At 45.9% G+C, this 19,116-nt stretch overlaps 1 protein-coding gene across 5 annotated transcripts in view; it reads left to right on the top strand.

The window, feature by feature from the left end:
• Positions 1-18,289, top strand: part of TENT4A (terminal nucleotidyltransferase 4A) — a 43,353-nt gene extending 25,064 nt beyond the window's left edge. For 2 of the 5 annotated variants that reach the window (XM_003310622.7, XM_063811075.1), the window contains 10 exons: positions 853-973; positions 3,611-3,718; positions 4,967-5,095; positions 7,469-7,682; positions 9,712-9,838; positions 10,805-10,905; positions 11,579-11,751; positions 12,288-12,446; positions 14,120-14,284; positions 15,994-18,289. In XM_003310622.7, the coding sequence (XP_003310670.5) occupies positions 853-973; positions 3,611-3,718; positions 4,967-5,095; positions 7,469-7,682; positions 9,712-9,838; positions 10,805-10,905; positions 11,579-11,751; positions 12,288-12,446; positions 14,120-14,284; positions 15,994-16,188 (1,492 nt within the window). In that variant the 3' untranslated portion in view covers positions 16,189-18,289. The remainder of the gene's footprint in view (positions 1-852; positions 974-3,610; positions 3,719-4,966; positions 5,096-7,468; positions 7,683-9,711; positions 9,839-10,804; positions 10,906-11,578; positions 11,752-12,287; positions 12,447-14,119; positions 14,285-15,993) is intronic. The other 3 variants (XM_024356548.3, XM_063811076.1, XM_063811078.1) reach the window with 2 other exon arrangements.
• The last annotated feature ends 827 nt before the right edge of the window (positions 18,290-19,116 follow it).

The raw sequence follows: 19,116 nt of genomic DNA on the forward strand, positions 1-19,116 counted from the left end.
AGAAAGATTTAATTTAGTGTTATGATGAATTCATTGCTTTGCATTTTGCCTCTCACACTTAATTTGTTGGGGTGCAAAAATGCTTCATGCTGGAAATATGAAGAAGACAGGTGGGAGGACTGTGGGAAGTAAACGCAATAGAAAACATTCTGCTGATATTTTAGTACATGTGTTTGAAAAATTGATTTACGTTTTGATGAAGATTCAAGCAAAATTCTCTTTAAATAGTATTTTCTAAGTATTTTTACCTGATAGGAAAATGTCCAACAAGTTTGCATTCTAAAATACAAACTAGTATTTTCTCATTAAGGATTCTTGATAGCCAGATAAATTTCCTGTGCACTGTCTCATTAAAAGTTTACCTTCTATTAACCCACTGCTAGTTAGCATTTGGAGGTCAAAGAGGCTATAATCTCAGGATTTGGGGGTTGACGTTAGCAGGGCCAGTGGGTAATTGAACAGGTTCGGGTATCCAGGAATCTCTGGGTCCGCAGGAGTGATCCAGCGTAGGCAGTGCCGGAGTAGGTGCTGGGAGAGCGGGGCCTCAGCCTGGTTTGGGGGCAGGCATTTTCATCTGAATCCCCTCACATACCTAGTGCTGTTGGGAGAATCATTTAACCTTCTTGCTTTCCATCTTATGCTACAAATATGGAAGTCTTCCCTTAAGTTCAGCGAGGACTTGCTGTAGTTCATGAACTGCACTTCACCTCCTTAGGGGCCATAGGCTAGTGGGATTGTGTCTTGGCCTTTGTGGGAGACACAGGCACATGTGCCATGGTGCTTATCCTCCCCACACGAGTGTGTAGGCTGTGGCGAGGGGAGCAGTGGCTGACGTGCGTTTTCTTCTGTCAGCGACATAGACCTGGTGGTCTTCGGGAAATGGGAGCGTCCTCCTTTACAGCTGCTGGAGCAAGCCCTGCGGAAGCACAACGTGGCTGAGCCGTGTTCCATCAAAGTCCTTGACAAGGCTACGGTGAGTGCCTGGCTTTGGCCCCTCTGACCAGGCAGGAGCCTTGTCACATCCCAGGTGGTCACAGGATACACCTGCGTCACGAGCTTGTGGTATTTTACACAGTTATTGGCTACAGTTTTGAAGATTAATCTGCTTCTGGTATAGACATGTGTTTTATGTTTTTGTTTTATAGTCGTGATCACCAACTGAGAACATGTTTAGTGACAGTCTGAATTTTTGGGATTTGTGAGCCCATTAAACTGTTCTTGGAATGAAAATATATGATTGTGTCTACTTGTGTTAGGATGAATAGGAAAGGAGAGTCATCTGAAACTGGACACTGACATTCAGGTGCTGCCCATTATGGAGAGTGTGGCTCAATGATTAAACCATGGTTTTTATGATTACCATTTGCTATGTTATGTTAAAGAGGAACAACTTAGCTGTTCCTTTCGTGGTTCCAAAAAATATACATATATGAAAAGCCTCTTATGTTTGGGGGAAGTTTGAAGATGAGACTGTTTCTGGTGTGTACTTGCTAAGGTTTATGTCAGTTCAAGATTATAAGCCCCCCAGGGACTATGAGATACTTGCCTGTTGTATGACAGTTCTTAGCTCACCTGTGCGACCGGCTAGCATTTCATTTTTAAATTTGTGTGTCAACTTGTGTGTGATTCACATCCTTATAGTGTTTAGCAGAATGTAAGTTAAGGCAGGAGCTCCCTCCTGCCTGTGTGGTGATAGGGGAGGGGGCATTCACATGTTTCTCATTGTCAGGTGCTTTTGATTGAGGCTGGGGGCAAGTTTTAAAACATGATATATGCACTGAAAAGTGCACATGTACCAGGTGCACCTCTTGGTGAGAGTTAACGAAGTGCACATGCTCATGTCACTGTCATGTGGACCAGAGCGAGCAGGCAGCACCAGAGGCTCCCTCCAGGCCCAGCTTCCAGAAGGGGCTGTTGGCTCTTCTCATTAGCACGAGACAAGCCCTGGCCGGCCACTTTCTCAAATGCTTACGGGCCTTATTGCACTTAGCTCTCCCAGCCACTCTCATCAGCAGATGCTGTTGCTGTTCACATTTTACAGGTGAGGAAACTGAGATGCGGAGAGGTGAGGTCGTTAGCCCAAGGTGGGTCAGCGGCGTAGTCCAGGCCGCTGTTGTCTGCTGCTCCTCTGTGTGTGCCAAGGGGCAGCGGGGAGGTGGGTGGGAGTCCTGACCAGGCGACCACCTTTGGAGTAGAGGAACTAAGGCGCGGCTGTCCTGAGGCCACACAGTAGGTTGAGCAGTTACAGTAACTGCTTAGTCCAAGTGACCTCGTTACTGTCGCATATTGGCTACTAAGTATCTTTTCCTCTGTTACCTGAGGGCCAGTGTAGACTGTAGGGAGAGCCTGGAGCCTGCCACTGCTCCTTTCTGGGGAGCACCGTGCAGCCGGCCAGTCATGGGCACAAGAGACCCAGGGCGAGGGCTGAGTTTAAGGTGAAATCTTGTCTATTTGGAACAACAACCCAAAACTGTGTTACAGTGTTAACTCCTCACCTCCAGGATTTGGGGTTCCTGCAGTGAGTGAGTGTGTGCAAGAGTAGGGCAGGAGAGTGCCAGGAGTGATTGTGGGAAGGAGTCCATGAGATGGAAAGGAAGCTGCTTCCTAAACTGTGGGTGTCAGGGAGGCATAGCCATTGAGTGTTGGCTTCTTCCAAAGCAGTTTCTGATGAGTTCTTTGGGAAAGTATTTTGTTTCTCTGCCTTCTTAAGAACATACTGGCCTCAGGGCTTACCCTGCCTGGTGGTCGCAGTGGTGTCCAGGTGACTCTGGCCCCACTGGCCTGTCCTCACACGCTGAGTCCTTGGTTGTTTGCCCTCAAGTGTAGACATTAAAGCCCAGAATAGGTGTGTACTGAATGCACTGTCCCTACGTTGCCTATCACTGGCATTTGAACTTTTCGTTAGACACTGATTGTTTTGGTTAAAGGAATTCCTTTTTTAATCCTTCAAGGCTGAAGGAAACAAAACATTGCCTTTTCTTCTGGAAGAACGCAGTTTTACTGGTGGGGTGGAGGGTGGGGCATGAGTGTGGTCTGGACAGTTGCTCAGGCAGATTTTGAATGCCATTCGGTGACAGTTCTTGTTGGTGAGAATATTTCTAAAATAGCCTTTTATTTGCTGAATTTTTTAGGGGAAAAATTTTTTTAGTAAAGTTGTCTTAAAGAGTGAAAACCCAAAGTAGAGAAACAATATCAGTATAACATACAATTTAAAAAATGGCTTTGAAGTTACATTAAATGATTTCAAAAATTCTGCCAAATAGAAGTCGGGGGCCAAGCACCTCTCCTCATCCCAGCACATAGGGTGGGCATGGCAGAGACTAATTCCTGTTCCCTGTTGGCTCCCTCCCCTCACTTCTCTTTGATGCTTGGTCACCTCCGGTGCTGATCCAGGGCTGCAGGGGCTGGGCAGAATGTGGGTCCTGCTGTGACGGGCTGGGACCTGGGAGTCGTCCTGGGTTCAGGGACTACTGATGCTGACAGTGTTCTCTGACCCCCTTTCATTACTAAGAAAAAACACCAAACCTCTGTACAGCTCTGGCAGCATTTTGATGCCTGGCTGTGGAGAGTCCTGCATGTTAAAGCAGTTTTTAAAATGAAATCTTTACAGGTACCAATAATAAAGCTCACAGATCAGGAGACTGAAGTGAAAGTTGACATCAGCTTTAACATGGAGACGGGCGTCCGGGCAGCGGAGTTCATCAAGAATTACATGAAGGTACTGTGCTTGGTGACCCAGCGCGGCGAGAGTGCAGGACTGGAGTGCTTGTGCTTGGTGGCATCCTACGATGTTTACAGCTGTCAGCTGCACACACAAGTCTTTTGTAACACAGACTACACTTACATTATTTCTCCTACAATATTATTTCTAGAGATACTTTGAAATTACATAGCTGTTTTTAAAATTTGCTTTTCCTGAGTAACCATTTTATAAAGTTGACAATTATTTTAGAGAGCTTTGTTAAAATGTTCTTTCTAGTTATTACAGACAGACTTTGCTTCTAGCTCAGTGTGCCTCATTCGCAGGTTTTACCCAGGTAGAAGTTGATAAATCATGAGGTGCCTTAAATATACTCACTTTGGGTGGTCTCAGTGCCTGAGGATGGGCAGAGAGACTTGGTTGAGCTGACATGTTTGGGACTCTGACCATGTGCCTGGTCTTAAACGGGTGGTCATGACCTCCTGTTACAGTAGAGGCCGTGCAGTCCTTAGCAGGGGCAGACGCACCCCAGGGTGGTCATGACCTCCTGTTGCTGTAGAGGCCATGCAGTCCTTAGCAGGGGCAGACACACCCCTGGGTGGTCGTGACCTCCTGTTGCTGTAGAGACCGTGCAGTCCTTAGCAGGGGCAGACACACCCCCGGGTGGTCGTGACCTCCTGTTGCAGTAGAGGCCGTTGCAATCCTTAGCAGGGGCAAATCCACCCCTGCAATCTGGTCCCGTCTTGTTCCATTTTCAAGGGCCTTGCCCTTCAGGTTCCCCCTTCCCCCTTGTCATCTGGTCTGAGGGAGCATGTCTGCCCCCAGCGCAACACGAACAGCAGCAGCCAGGCTTTCCCTCCCTCCCACCATCTCCTGCCGCTCTGCCTTCCTTGCCAGCCTCACTCTGCTCTCCTGCTCCGGAGGCCCCCACTGTCCTCATGGCCTGTGTAGCAAGCACATAAATACTCCAGCGAACGCGCTGGTCTCTTCCTGACTTCCTTTGTGCCTGTGGACTCTTCATGGTAGGGGTGCACCCCTGCTGAGTCGTAACCCAGGGAGAGCTCCACAGTCTCGATTTTCACAAGCCCCTCAGGAAATTAATTCTTAGCGTCCCCCAACCAAAGTTTGAGACTTAATGGCTGAGAGCCTTCAGATGGGCAAGAGGATCGAGGAAACTTTCCTTTCTGTCTTGTGTGATTTGCTATGTGAAATCTCTTTGAAAGTATGGTAATTACTCAGTAAATCTTTTTCTTTTGGAATTTACAGAAATATTCATTGCTGCCTTACTTGATTTTAGTATTGAAACAGTTCCTTCTGCAGAGGGACCTGAATGAAGTTTTTACAGGTGGAATTAGCTCATACAGCCTAATTTTAATGGCCATTAGCTTTCTACAGGTATGTATGCTTTCTTGAGACTGTTTCTGTTGAGACATGTGTAAGAGTAGACTCTTCCAACCACTTGCCTAGTGGGTTCCAGCAGCCTTTGCTCTCCTTTTACTGTATTGTTTGAATTTGGTAGAGGCTGATTTCTGATTCTTACAATCAAACCCTCTTGATCAATGCACCTTTCTGGATGCTCATTTTGTACTGAGTGTAACTGTTGGTGCAGGGGTGCCCATCTGGTTCTGTGAGTCCAGTGCACATCAGTCCAAGCTCAGGAAATTCTCTGTATTCAGAAATGTCCATTTCATGGTAAACAATAAACATTTCTTGGTGCTTGTCTGTGATTTATATTGAAAAAAATTTGTCTCAGAATAAAGTTGAGTACCACATATGAGAAAAGGATTTACAAGAGAGCTTTCTCAGACTGATGAAACATCATTATTTTGTCTTAAATTATATGTGGTCCTTATTTTGTTGAGTAACATGGAAAATCTATCAATAGAAAACCTACGTGTTTTAAAAAGTATTGTTAAATGCTGTGATGTATTGATAAACTGTAATTATACTTTTTAAACATATAAAATCATCTCTAATTGGAACAGTAATTATTCCGTTTATATTTTCTTGAGTGAAGAATTCTGTCCTTTACAAAATCTTGCCTATATAATTTAGCCGCACGGCTGTATTTCTCAGTGTTTACCATTAATTTGGTCTTTGTGATTGTGCTGAGATTACCGAATCTGTCCATGATTTGGTAATGTTCTCACTGTCATGAATGCTATGATAGTAGAATCACTGGGTAACTACCTGTGATGATCGCAGCTTCCTTGGTCTGTCTCTGCCAAGATGCTTTAAAAGTAGTGAAAATGGAATTCCATGTCTGTTTTTTTACAGTTCTAGTCACACTGTCCTGTCTTCACTTTGCCCTCTGAGATGTGGCCCTTATATATAGCCTTTCTTCCATAGTTTTTGGACATTAGTTTGAATTAAACATGGGCCTCTGTTCTTTACTGGTATACTCCTGACTTGCACTATTTTCATGACCTTGTAGTAACAACAGCTACTTAATACTTTGATCATGCATGTGCCATGTGCCAGGCCTGGGTCCAGGGCCTCCTGCCACCCCCTCAGGGGGTCCTTTCAGTGATCCTGTGACCCCACAGGAGGCCACCACAGCATGAGTGGGATTCCTGTGTTCACTGCCACATCCCTGTGCCTTGTCCAGTGCCCAGAGCTTGTCCTGCCTCAGCGGTGTGACTGTGGCAGCATCTGAGTTTCTTGACTAAGTGAGGGGAGGAGGCCCACCCTGGCACCGGCCAGGCTCTTGGATATGTGATTTTGGCTAAAAGACAAGGAATAAGGAAGGGAATAAAGGTCAGGCCAGAATCGGAATCCTCCTCTTGTGTGGTGAAAATATGCAGAGAACTCCGGAATTCTTCTGAACCCTAAAAACATTTGTATGCTTTCTAGCTGCAGCTCCTCCTGGCACTCTGTGTTATAAATAGTTTCAAGCACTGTGCTTCTCTCAGGGCTTTCTCTCATGTGCCCTTGTCCATCCCTTTCGAGTTGGCACTGTCCGATAGAATTCTGTGATGGTGATGGCCACTTCTGCATGGTCCGGCAAGGGGCTGGGCGCCACACGTGGCTACTGAGTATTGCAGTGTGGCTGGTGAGAGCAACAAGCTGGATTTTTAATTAATTTGTTTTAATTCATTTAAATAGACATGTGGGCAATGCAGGTCTGGACAGCTGAGAATTATGACCCTCAGGAGGTGTGGTGGACAGTGGTTTACTTCCGAACAAGCCCAGTGCCTGCTTTTGAAGACGATATGGCACTGAACTGAGAGTGGTGCTCATCTGTGTGACAAGCAGGATGGAAGCTTGCTATAAATATTGTGATATAATGCTAATGACCTTTACACAGCTAAAATCAATCCTTTCACTTTTCCGGTTTTATGTGATACTGCCATACTATTCAGTCTAACACTGACCCCTGTTGGTTGTGCTTCAGCATAACGAAATTAGGATGATGAGAATCTGAAATTACATCTACCATCCAGGTGACTAAGTTATGCAGAATATAGTCCAACTTATTTGCCCATATTTGGTTAATCAGATATCTGTGTTTGCAGGAAGTTTGCTGTATGGATTACCAATTTCAAAAATCAAACTACACTAAAATTCAGATGAGTCCGTTGTGTTCCTTTTGAACACTCCTCATTGAAGAGGCTGCTGTTCAGGCTTCCTCGTGGTGCTGGTGAGTGAGCGAGTGCCACTCACTGGTATTGCCTTGAAGAGGCTGCTGGACAGCAGACTTCGTCGCATGCTATTTTCTTTAGAACATGCCATGAATCCATACAAATGGTGGGTGCATTGCTTTTACAGTTGCATCCAAGAATTGATGCCCGGAGAGCTGATGAAAACCTTGGAATGCTTCTTGTAGAATTTTTTGAACTCTATGGGAGAAATTTTAATTACTTGAAAACCGGTATTAGAATCAAAGAAGGAGGTGCCTATATCGCCAAAGAGGAGATCATGAAAGCCATGACCAGCGGGTACAGACCGTCGATGCTGTGCATTGAGGACCCCCTGCTGCCAGGTAAGGGCACCCTGATCTCCACTGCTGAGAGCTGGGCAGGCCCCGGGGACGTGCTGGTGACGGGGGCTGTGTTGGGGCTCTGAGAGCCCCGGGCAGTTCATTTGCTCTTGATGCAGGTTTCTCTTATACTAACCAGTTAATAATCACACTTTGAGAAATCCTTATTTAATGCTTCTAATTAACTTTTGTCTTACTAACTGTTTACATTCTATAATAAAGCAGAATTAAGGAAAATCTTTTCTTTTTCTGATTACTGAAGTATAACATATCCACCCTAAACCATTTGTTTCTCTGAAGTATGTAATATAGAAGAACCATGGATGCCATAATCCCCTTTTATTTGGACATGTATTTCTCCACTTTTTCCCTATGTGGATATTAATGTTTATTATTGTTATCTTGTTGAACACATCCCACAACGCAAACACGTTAGTCACTTGGCTTTTGACTTGCCCTCGACCCTTTCCTATGCGTGTGGGTTGTGTTTTGTTGTGAGGATTGCCGCATTGAAGAGTCTAAGGCTGGGCTAGAGGTTTCCCGGTTTTATTCCCATTGGCGTATTCAAGGGTATTTATGTCCTCATTCCTTTGGTGACAGCCTTTTAAAATCTTTGCCAATCTGATAAAACCATGTGTTAACGCTTTTAAATTTATATTTCTTTAATGATTAGTGGGGTTAAACACATTGCTATTTATGAATTCCACAAATTTTGATTGAGCATCTGTTAGGTGAGATACCATTCTTACTGTTGGTGATAAAATCGTTGACGGACAGGTGATGGAACAGGTGGTGGAGAGCCCAGCTCCAGGCGCGTGTCCCTGGGCCTTCTCCTCTGTGTGGCTCTGTGTGCTGTCTGCCCGGTTGCTGGCTGCCCTCCTCTGCTGTGTGCAAGGCCTGTGTGTGTTGGGGAAGCCTTTCTCGTCACACATGTCATACTTTTTCCAATTTGTTTTTTGCATTTGTATTTTTTTATTCAGCTCCTATACATTTAAAAAAACACCTCAGATTTAATGGTTGTTTTTGTTTTATGGCTTCTGGGATGTGAGCTTTATTTATTTCCTAAAGATTGTCTCAAGGAAAACACATTGGCTGATGTGTTTTGTTGTTGTTTGTAGATGGCGTGATTTGTGCAGGCTCTTGAGTGGTTTTCTTGGTAGCACGGTGTGGCAGTGTGTCATCCATTTTTGTCCGTTGGATGAGTCACATTGGAGACATTGGCGTTGTCTTCAAGTGTCTGCTGAAATGTACTCAAAAAACAAAGACCCACATAATCGTTGAGTTATAATATAAATCTAGAAAAGATAAAACTCTAGTACTTAGAACATATGTCCTTTAAAAGAAATCCACACTTAACCTGATTGTGAAGAATGAGTTGTATGTAAATTAAAATTCGAAACAGTGCTTTTCTTATGAAAATTAAGCTTCTCCTGACTGGCTTCCTTGGTGACTGCTGTGACAGATTCCTTTGATGTGCTGTCCCAGTTTTCCACACGTGAGAATTCACATTCCATTCTGAAGGATTTACTTCCTGTAGGTTCCATTAGCGTTGACTGAGTTGTGATGCACTTGGGGTGAGCTGCCCTTCTACCTGCCCTGTTGGGGCACTGTGAGGCCTCCTGATTGTCAGATCAGCGATCACAGTGGGTCGGTGCTGCTGGTCTGCACAATGGTAGTCTTTGGCTTCCTCATGTTTCTGCCACCTGGAGAGGTGGCTTTTTGTGGGCTGTCACTCCGTCTGTGAATGGCAGCTGCCTCCATGAGGTGGGCCATGAGCACAGGGGCACTGATGATGCAGACCAGTCCTCTCGGCACTCACAGACTGTGCCCTGTGCATGGTGATTGACAGGGCCTTTGCCAGTGCCGAGTGCCACGCGTGCCCATTGTGTTCGCCTGTCTGGGCTTTGCTGGTAGGGTCTGGAAGAGATTCAGTGGTGAGGGCCTGCTTCAGAGTCACTTGTATGAGAAGATCCGAAACATGTGGACGATGGTGTGCATGTGGGGAGGGTCTGACATAGCCTCTTTGCTGCAGGGAATGACGTTGGCCGGAGCTCCTATGGCGCCATGCAGGTGAAGCAGGTCTTCGATTATGCCTACATAGTGCTCAGCCATGCCGTGTCGCCGCTGGCCAGGTCCTATCCAAACAGAGACGCCGAAAGGTAATGGGTTGTGTGTCTGCGTCTGGGCTCAGTGTGCCTGTGGGATGGTACTTACCCCTGTCCTGTGTCATTTACCTCCATGAAATTTATGAAGGGATGTTCTGCCGTATTTCAGTAGAATCTAGATATGTTGGTGAAGGAAGGCCTTCTAGGAATGTGGGATGGCTGTGTGGGATTCATCCATGGTTGAGAGTTGAAAATTTCTTTCTTGGAGATTTGACATTTTCTTCAGGGTCTTTTGTTTTGGGGAGGTGATTTCTGGCTTTTAAAATTCAGTCCCTACCATCTTCTCTTATGGACACTCGTCCCTTGTTCTACATTTTGGGGCATTTTTACAGTCCCAAAATGTAGTCAGAAGTATTTACTTCTCACCCAGATCATGCTGTGGTAGTGGAAAGGGTGGTATTTGAAGGGGTGGGAGATGAGATAGGAATGGGAAGGAAGAGTAACGTGGTCGTCAAGAGTGGAATTCGAAACAGTTTGATAGATCTGTTCCATGGTGGATGATGGAATAAACAGGTTTCGAGGCCTGGCTCAGCAGCCGCTGCAGGTGCTGGTGGTGCTGGAGCTCTGTGTGTTCCTGAGCCGCTGTCTGCTCGGTGTTTTCAGGCGGAGCTCTGGGCCCCATGTAGGGCACTCGTCTCGGTACCGTCTCCATTCTTGTCCGTGCAGTGGGAAGTGAAATGTCAGCACTGTATGATCATCGTGGGTGGGAAGGCCCCGCTCCCCTACTTGGAGCTGCATTTCACAGTGGTCTTCTGTAGGTAGATGTACTGCGATCCCAGGGTATGCTTGAGCTGAATCATTAGAAGTCAGAGATATTTGTCAACGTATTTTAGCTCCTTTCCTACTGTCCTTTACCTAGCGAGGTGATCTGTTAGGGGTATAAGGTAGCTGCTCGAGAGGGGTTCTCAGCTCCCTGACACCTGTTGTACTCTGTTGATCTCCAACAATGTCCCTTTGCAGTACTTTAGGAAGAATCATCAAAGTAACTCAGGAGGTGATTGACTACCGGAGGTGGATCAAAGAGAAGTGGGGCAGCAAAGCCCACCCGTCGCCGGGCATGGGTGAGAGATTAATTCATTTGTGTTCATCCTAACCACTGGCTGGCATATTCATGCAGAAGTGTCTCTATTCCTTTGTGGTAAATTGGTCAAATTAAGAAAATAGCTAGTTTTTCTGATGAGCATTAATAAAGAAGACAATAAGATCTAGAGCAGCACTGTCCAGTAGAAGCAATATAATGCATGCCACACATAGAATTTCAAAGTTTCTAGGCTGTGTCAAATGTGAAAAGAAACAGGTGAAATAATTTTGTTAGATTTTATTCCACTCAAGTCAAAATATTAACATTTCAACATGTAATCAACATAAAAATAATTAAGATATTTTATAGCTGTTTTTTGTACTGTCTGAAATCCGGTGTGTATTTATTCGTACTTATAGTACATCCTAATTAGGATGCTAAATTTTTGTAAAAAATACTTGATCTATATTTAGATTTTAGAAAGTTCACAGTTGAAGATGATTTGCATACCCAAGTTATTACAAACATGTTTAATGTTTTCCAACAACTAATTGAATGTAATTTTAAAAATTAAATTAGACAAAACCTAATGTTGGGTTTGTTAGTCACATTAGCAGCGTTCCTGGCTCAGCAGAGCCCGTGACTGATGCTGCCAGGGCGGCTCCACGCCGCAGTTCTCAGGAGTTATTAACCAAGACTTTTTCCCTCCACAGACAGCAGGATCAAGATCAAAGAGCGAATAGCCACGTGCAATGGGGAGCAGACGCAGAACCGAGAGCCCGAGTCTCCCTATGGCCAGCGCTTGACTTTGTCGCTGTCCAGCCCCCAGCTCCTGTCTTCAGGCTCCTCGGCCTCTTCTGTGTCTTCACTTTCTGGGAGTGACGTTGTAAGTGCCCTCCCCTCCTCCGTGTGTCTGTTGGACAGTTTGTGTCTCTGGTAAATGTCCATAGCCGCGAGCTTAAAATCTCCCCCTTGGTTTTGCTCAGGTTTTGTTTCCTTGTATGTTCGTGGAGGTAGGTGGGGGGCAGCCCCGTGATGTGGGCACCAGGCTTCCTTTCCCCTGCCGTGAACCTTCAGAACCTGTCTGTGTGACTCATGCGGCTGTCGAGGGCAGTAATCCTCTTCATGGTTGAACTACAGTGGACTTCCTTGAGTAGTTTTTAAAAATTTATTTGAAGATTAAAAAAAAAAATTAAATCCAAGTATCTCTTCTGTATTTCCTTTAACATTCTTTTTCAGTTGTGATGAAATTACTTGAAGGAAGCCTGGGTAGGTTTGGGCTGCCTGTTCAGAAGTTAGACTTAATTTGAATAACCTTTCATAGCCAGCCTGGATGCAGGCATTTCTTTTCATAGCTTTAAGGAAGTAGTAGTGCACCTTTGTGGTACAGCTGTCCTTTTTGTTTTTTGTACCGGGTTCAAGGATTCAGACACACCGCCCTGCACAACGCCCAGTGTTTACCAGTTCAGTCTGCAAGCGCCAGCTCCTCTCATGGCCGGCTTACCCACCGCCTTGCCAATGCCCAGTGGCAAACCTCAGCCCACCACTTCCAGAACACTGATCATGACAACCAACAATCAGGTACGTGGCCCTCTGGCACCCTTCCCGCTGGTGGCCCCTGGGAACAGCATCCGAGCTGTGATATGCACTAGAGGAGATTGATGGTCCTTTGAATTAGAAGAGTAACTTTTTGAGTCTTTGGCCATTGGTGTGTTGTTCTAGGAAATCCTCTCTTTTTTGTGGTGTTGAGGTCCCCCATGTATAGTTTCAGCAGCGAGGACACTGTGGTTCTTGAGTGCTGCCGTGGCTTTTCACGGGGCCAGGTTGACTGCCTTCCTGCAAGTTTCCTCACTGGCCCAGCATGAGACTACTGTCGAGGGTCATCTTGAGAGAACGACTCAGTCACGACCCACTTAGCTGGGCGCCAAGCCGTGCCAGACACTTGTCCCTACTTCCTCTCAGAATCTCAATGAAAGTTTTAATGTGAACTTATTAGACTTTTTTCATGTTTTAAATTAGGCGTAATTTCTAAGGCTTTTTCTGTTGGAATATACTGTTTTTAAAATTTAGATAAAATTAGAAATCTAAAGGATAATTTTATAAATACTAAATTTTGTATCTACTTGCGATTATACATCACTTGAATATGTGTGGGTATAAAACCCAACATGTTAATTGATTTAAAACCATTTTCTGAAATGTGGGGTATAATTTGAGCATAAAACTATGTAGGTACATGCAAAAGTGTTTTGACTCATTTCTTGGAGTTTTGCACTCTGCTCTGGGGAAGACATTCTCACAGGATCCACCGTGATTCTGGCGGAGCTTCTGGGATGCTGGCTCTGTAATGACCCACAGAGCTGATGAGCAGAGCCATGGCCCAGCCGGACACCGTAACGTGTCTAATTACAGCATAAGTGTAAAATTCAGGGGCAATTATTTACACTCTTAAAATGAATTATACCACAGATAAACTTGGTCGCCTTTTTATGGTCATCACAGTGGCCCTGACGTCCTGGCCATGTGTCACAAAGGTGTTTGTTTTAACCACCCACAAGCCTTGGGGCCCTTGAGAGCCCAGTGCGGCTGCTGAGCTACAGAGCCACACTCTGCGGCTGCTTGTGTGGTTCGAGTGTGAAGTCTAGGGACGCTGAGGGTTTATAGGTTTTTATCTAAGAAGACTCTTGGCCACAGTCGATCTCCAGAGGTTGTTGGGGTAAATGCATGGGATGCCAAGATGCAACCAGGTCAGTATTGCAAGTCTGAGAAAAGGGGTTCTCGTTAGCGCACTTCTGCTGCTGACAGTAACGGGTGATGCTGACATAGAAGCAGCCTGGGACCTGGACAGCAGGCAAGGAAGGAACTGCCAGCCGTCCCACGGCCTCTCAGGCCACCAGTTGGGCCAGCCTCGGGCTGTGACCCCTGAGTTCAGCATGTAAGTAGGGGTTCACCACAGGGGTGACAGTTGTTCTTCCGATGACTCTAATGTCTTGATCGTTTGATCTTCAGTGAGTTTCAAACTTTACGACTTGGATTACTGGGCATACTTTATATGCCAGTTGCTGTTTCAGAATACGAGGTATTTCCAATTCAAAGCACAATATTGTTAGGTTATAGTAAAACAGACTGCTCTATGGAGCCCACATGCAACTGTGCCATTTATCAGCTGCCCTTTGGTGGTGCTGAGCTTAGAAGCTGGATGGTTTTCCTCTGATTGCTTTGGTACCCATGGCTGTCTCTCGTTTTGTTCCTAGACCAGGTTTACTATACCTCCACCGACCCTAGGGGTTGCTCCTGTTCCTTGCAGACAAGCTGGTGTAGAAGGAACTGCGTCTTTGAAAGCCGTCCACCACATGTCTTCCCCGGCCATTCCCTCAGCGTCCCCCAACCCGCTCTCGAGCCCTCATCTGTATCATAAGGTATAGATCTGTCCTGGTGCATTCACCTGTTCAAGCTGCCATGTGAGAGGCAGTGCTGAATGTTTTCTCCTCCAAAGAGAATTCCAGAGAGATCATTTGAAAACGGAATTTGCTTTGTTGTCATTCAGCCTGTTTGCTTGTCTTTCCAAACAAAACTTAAAAAAGTTAAATTATTTTAAGATGTAATATATAGTTTAATTGGTTGCCACAAACATCTCTTAATTCCTCTGTTGAACTGATTAGCATAAAACTGAAGTTTGAAATAAGGCTCAAAATGAAGACTTTTCCCATTTACATAATTCATTTATATGCTAAATACCTTGGTTTTCAAGAAGCAAATGATAAAACCAAGAGCAGATCTTGCCATGATGTCCCGTGTATGCTGCTGTCATTCCCACGTTGCCTGATCCCCGCCTGGGGCAGGAGCAAGCGTCAGGGCGGGCAGAGCTGTGTGCTGGGCCTCAGCAGGGCCCTGGCATGCCTGCCCCTGTGGCTCCTCTCAAGTCCAGCTGTGTGCACGGAGGAAACAGGTCACGTTAAGTCTCTATATTCTTGAAGTACCTGAATGATTGGGAGAGCCATGGTGAGGATCTTCCAGGTCAGCCCCCATCATGTGTGATGTTCCTTGGGCTCTGCGGATGCTCGGTGCTTTCATCGGTGTCCACACCTCTTTACTCCGCTCCTCCTTTGCTTGTCTAATCCTATTTTGCCAGTAAGTTTTTTATTCTTGAGGCTTTGTTGGCCCTGTGTTGTATGATGATTGTTTTTAGGAGTTAAGTAATAGAACATTTCCTCTTGGATTTATCCATCCCCGATAGACACATTCAGGGTGAAAGAACAACTTCACACACCGGCCTCTTCTTTGCATTTTGGCTTTGCTTTCCCAGTCTCCTCCTGCTGTTTTTCTTGCTCTGAGACTTTCCTGAAGCCGGCGTGTGTTTCCTCTCAGTCTGCTTGTCCGCGACTTTGCAGTGCAGGGAATGTGCTTTGGGTGTAGCCCAAGCACAGGCTGCTGCATGCTGGGATCGACAGGCTGCTGAGGGCGAGAGCGCCAGGTCCTGGCACGTGTGACTTGCTTGGTTCTTTCTAGAAGGTCACAGCTGGGGGAAGAACATGACAGGGACCTTCTTACTTCTTTTTTTTTGGAGACAGAATCTCACTCCATCACCCAGGCTGGAGTGCAGTGGTGTGATCTCAGCTCACTGCAACCTCCGCCTCCCGGGTTCAAGCAATTCTTGTGCCTCAGCCTCTCAAGTAGCTGGAATTACAGGTGTGTGCCACCACACCGAGCCAATTTTTGTATTTTTAGTAGAGACGGGGTTTCACCATGTTGGTCAGGCTGGTCTCAAGCTCCTGACCTCAAGTGACATGCCTGCCTCAGCCTCCCAAAGTGGTGGAATTACAGGTGCAAGCCATTGGCACCTAGCTAGGGACCTTCTTATTTCTATGGATAAGTGGAACAAGTTAGAAGTGAGGTTCTGCTGAATTTGTGTGGTTTGATCCTGGTACATGGTTCTTGCCTTTAGTCATTCACGGAATGGGAAGAATGCTTTTCTCTCAGATGGAGGAGTTGGGAAGTCCCAGAGGGCAGGTGTCCATCCCTCCTCCCTATGTAACATCACGTCGGTGCTTAGTGTGGTCACTGCCCGAGGACGTGGGCATTGTGCCTGCTGTCTGGCTCCAACACTGCTGTCTCTCTCTTTCTCCAGCAGCACAACGGCATGAAACTGTCCATGAAGGGCTCTCACGGCCACACCCAAGGCGGCGGCTACAGCTCTGTGGGTAGCGGAGGTGTGCGGCCCCCTGTGGGCAACAGGGGACACCACCAGTATAACCGCACCGGCTGGAGGAGGAAAAAACACACACACACACGGGACAGTCTGCCCGTGAGCCTCAGCAGATAATGGCTCCTGGCTGCGTCAGCCTCCCCCACCCCTCCGCAGACTGCCCCGCGGCCTCGGCCACCGGCAGGGGAACCGAGACCAGCACCCCGCACGTCAGCCGGGCTCGCGGCACGCCCGCCGCTGATCACTCTGCATGTTTCTTTGTGTGGTGGTCGCGTCCATCTTCAAGAACAGCTCGTTGTGCTCATCTGTGAAGCCTTATTAAACGTGGACGTTGTTTTCTGCCTTCCCAGGATTCTTCCTTCAGTGCTGAGGCAGGTCGGGCTCAGGAACTGCAGGGACGTGAACATGCGCTTGCGGTTTGAGGTAGCCGTGTCTGTTCCTTCGCGGTTTGCTATTTTCATTTCCTGTTCGTCAAAGCAGCAGAGGAGATCAAACCCCGTTCGTGTGTCTTTCCTCCACGGATAGGCTTGGGAGGTCATTGTTTTACTGCCCTCACATTTTGTTTGAAATTTCAGAACTGTTTTTCTATGTAAATATTGAAAACTTATGATTTGTGCAATAACTCAGATATTTTTTATTTAATTTCCTATTTTCACATAAGTTATATTTAAGGGAGGAGGGAATTTTTTTTAAACAGGCTTAGGTCCTTTCCCGAGCTGCATTTTCTAAGTTGGGTCATCGTGTCGGCTGGTTGTCTGACGAGCATCGTTACAAACACCATGATATGAGGGGTTTGGGGTTTTATTTTGATGTCTTTTCTTTTGGTCGGAAGTGAGTGAAGGAGCCAGGTCGCCCTGAAGGTTTTCCAAAGGGCTTGGCTCCAGAGCCACCTGACAGACTGCCCGTGGCCCTGCTGTCGGGCCCCAGGCCGTTGTCTTGCTCTGACCACAGAGTTTTAATGTTTTGGTTTTCAGTTCTTTTAAACTGGACAACAAATCCAGCATTTCAAGTGCCAGAAGTATAACTTTCTAAGGAGAGAAGGGTTGTCACATTATAAAGTCTTTAGGAAAATGTGAACTGGAAAACGCTTCGGTCAGTTTTAGTGACATAGCCTGTGATGATGGGTCTGGTGACTATTATTGTGGACCGTGGTACCCAGTTTTAGGAATGTGGAGAAAGGAATTCTGTTGATTCCATTGAGGAATCTGTAGCGTATGCATTCGTTCTGTTAAGAGCAAATCTAGGAGAAGTGCTTCAGCTGCCCAGTGCGCCGTGGGGAGTGTTTTAACGGATCGTGTCGCAGGAGAGCACAGCCCAGCGTTGGGGCCGGGACCGCTGGTGCCCGACGTCGGAAGCATACAGGTATACTATGCAAGTGTATTCTGCCACAACAACCACTGTCTTTGTTACCTTTTTTTGAACAAGAATATATCCATCCTGCCTAACCCTGAGTTTTTGGAGCACCACAGTTGTCCTGGGAGTTGGTTGCATCTTGTAGGCCATCTGACTTCCTGTTTTTAAAACGGGGGTCTGGTCTTGCTAAACACTACAGGTAGGTTGGTCTTTGAAGTCCACTAGTGGAGAATGTCGAGACAAGATACTTATTACCATGACATCTGATGGATGTGCAGCAGTGGGGAGTTCTAGATTGATCTCTGAATGTGATCGACGCCCAGCAAGGACAAGCTTTAAAATGTCTGCGGTCTGCCCTTTTGAAGCAGGACTGGCTCACTCTGTCATTGGGAGCTGTCAGCTGCGACTGCAGGTTCTCTAGGAGGCATTCCAGAATAGAGTAGCACACTGTGTCTGCAGTTCTCGATGACCGAAAGTTATCAAAAATATTTAAAATATTTAAATTGTGAACCTATTGATAAAGAATATTTATAAAAACTGATCTGTAGGCCTGTACTAATCTCTACGCATTAGCAATATTGACTGTAAACCCACATTAAGGAAACCACTACGGGTCTGGCAGTGCGTGTCCCGTGGGGTGTGCATTTTAAAACTCGATTCATAGACACAGGTACCATGTTCCATTTCCGTCATGGTGAAGCAAATGAATTGGCCTGGCTACCACTGTGGTCGCGTGCTACAGGTTTGACAAAAAGATATCATGTTTCGATTTTTTTGTGTGTGGACAACAATATGGAAGCTAAAATTGACATATTTTTATGTAAAGTTTTTCTATTCTTTGATTTTTAATAAACTTTGGAAACCAGTTTTGTGTTTGTGTCCAAGTGTATGCTTTCAAGGGCAAGAGTGGCTTCTACATTTTCCGTATTGAATTTCTAAATTAGGGCAGTGCTTTAGCCATTTATTCTAAATAAGATTCAAGAGAAGGCAGATGATTCCAGTCCTATAAAGCAAGTTGCAGCAGGGAGATTATGTTGTCACTGGTCCATTGAAGTAGGAGGAGGTAAAAATACAAAAATTAGCCGGGTGTGGTGGCTCACACCTATAATCCTAGCTATTCGGGAGGGTGAGGCGTGAGAATTGCTCAAACCCGGGAGGCAGAGGTTACAGTGAGCTGAGACCGTGCTACTGCACTCCAGCCTGGGCGACAGAGTAAGACCCTGTCTCAAAAAAAAAAAGTGGGTGGAGGTTCTAGACTTTGCATAAGGCCTATGCAACAGTAACAGAAACCTGCCCTCTGTCCTCACATTCTGATGCTAACAGGAATTCAGTAAAACTGTTTAAATGATTCTTATATGAAGTTTCTGGCAAGTTGCTGTGTGATACTATGTACTTAGACCGCCCAGGGGCAACATTTTAGTTTCTTCATTTCTTTTAGGTCAGCATTGCATCACTTGCAAACAAGACATTACAAACCAAACAATCATAATGTAGCTTAAAATGTAACTGACGTTTGGGATTTATTTATTTATTTATTTATTTTGAGACAGAGTCTTGCTCTGTTGCCCAGGCTGGAGTATAGTGGCACCATCTTGTCTCACTGCAGGCTCCGCCTCCCAGGTTCAAGCAATTCTGCTGCCTCAGCCTGCCGAGTAGCTGGGATTAGAGGTACCCACCCCATGCCCGGCTGAT

Source organism: Pan troglodytes, chromosome 4, assembly GCF_028858775.2.
Source record: "Pan troglodytes isolate AG18354 chromosome 4, NHGRI_mPanTro3-v2.0_pri, whole genome shotgun sequence".
NCBI lineage: Eukaryota > Metazoa > Chordata > Mammalia > Primates > Hominidae > Pan > Pan troglodytes.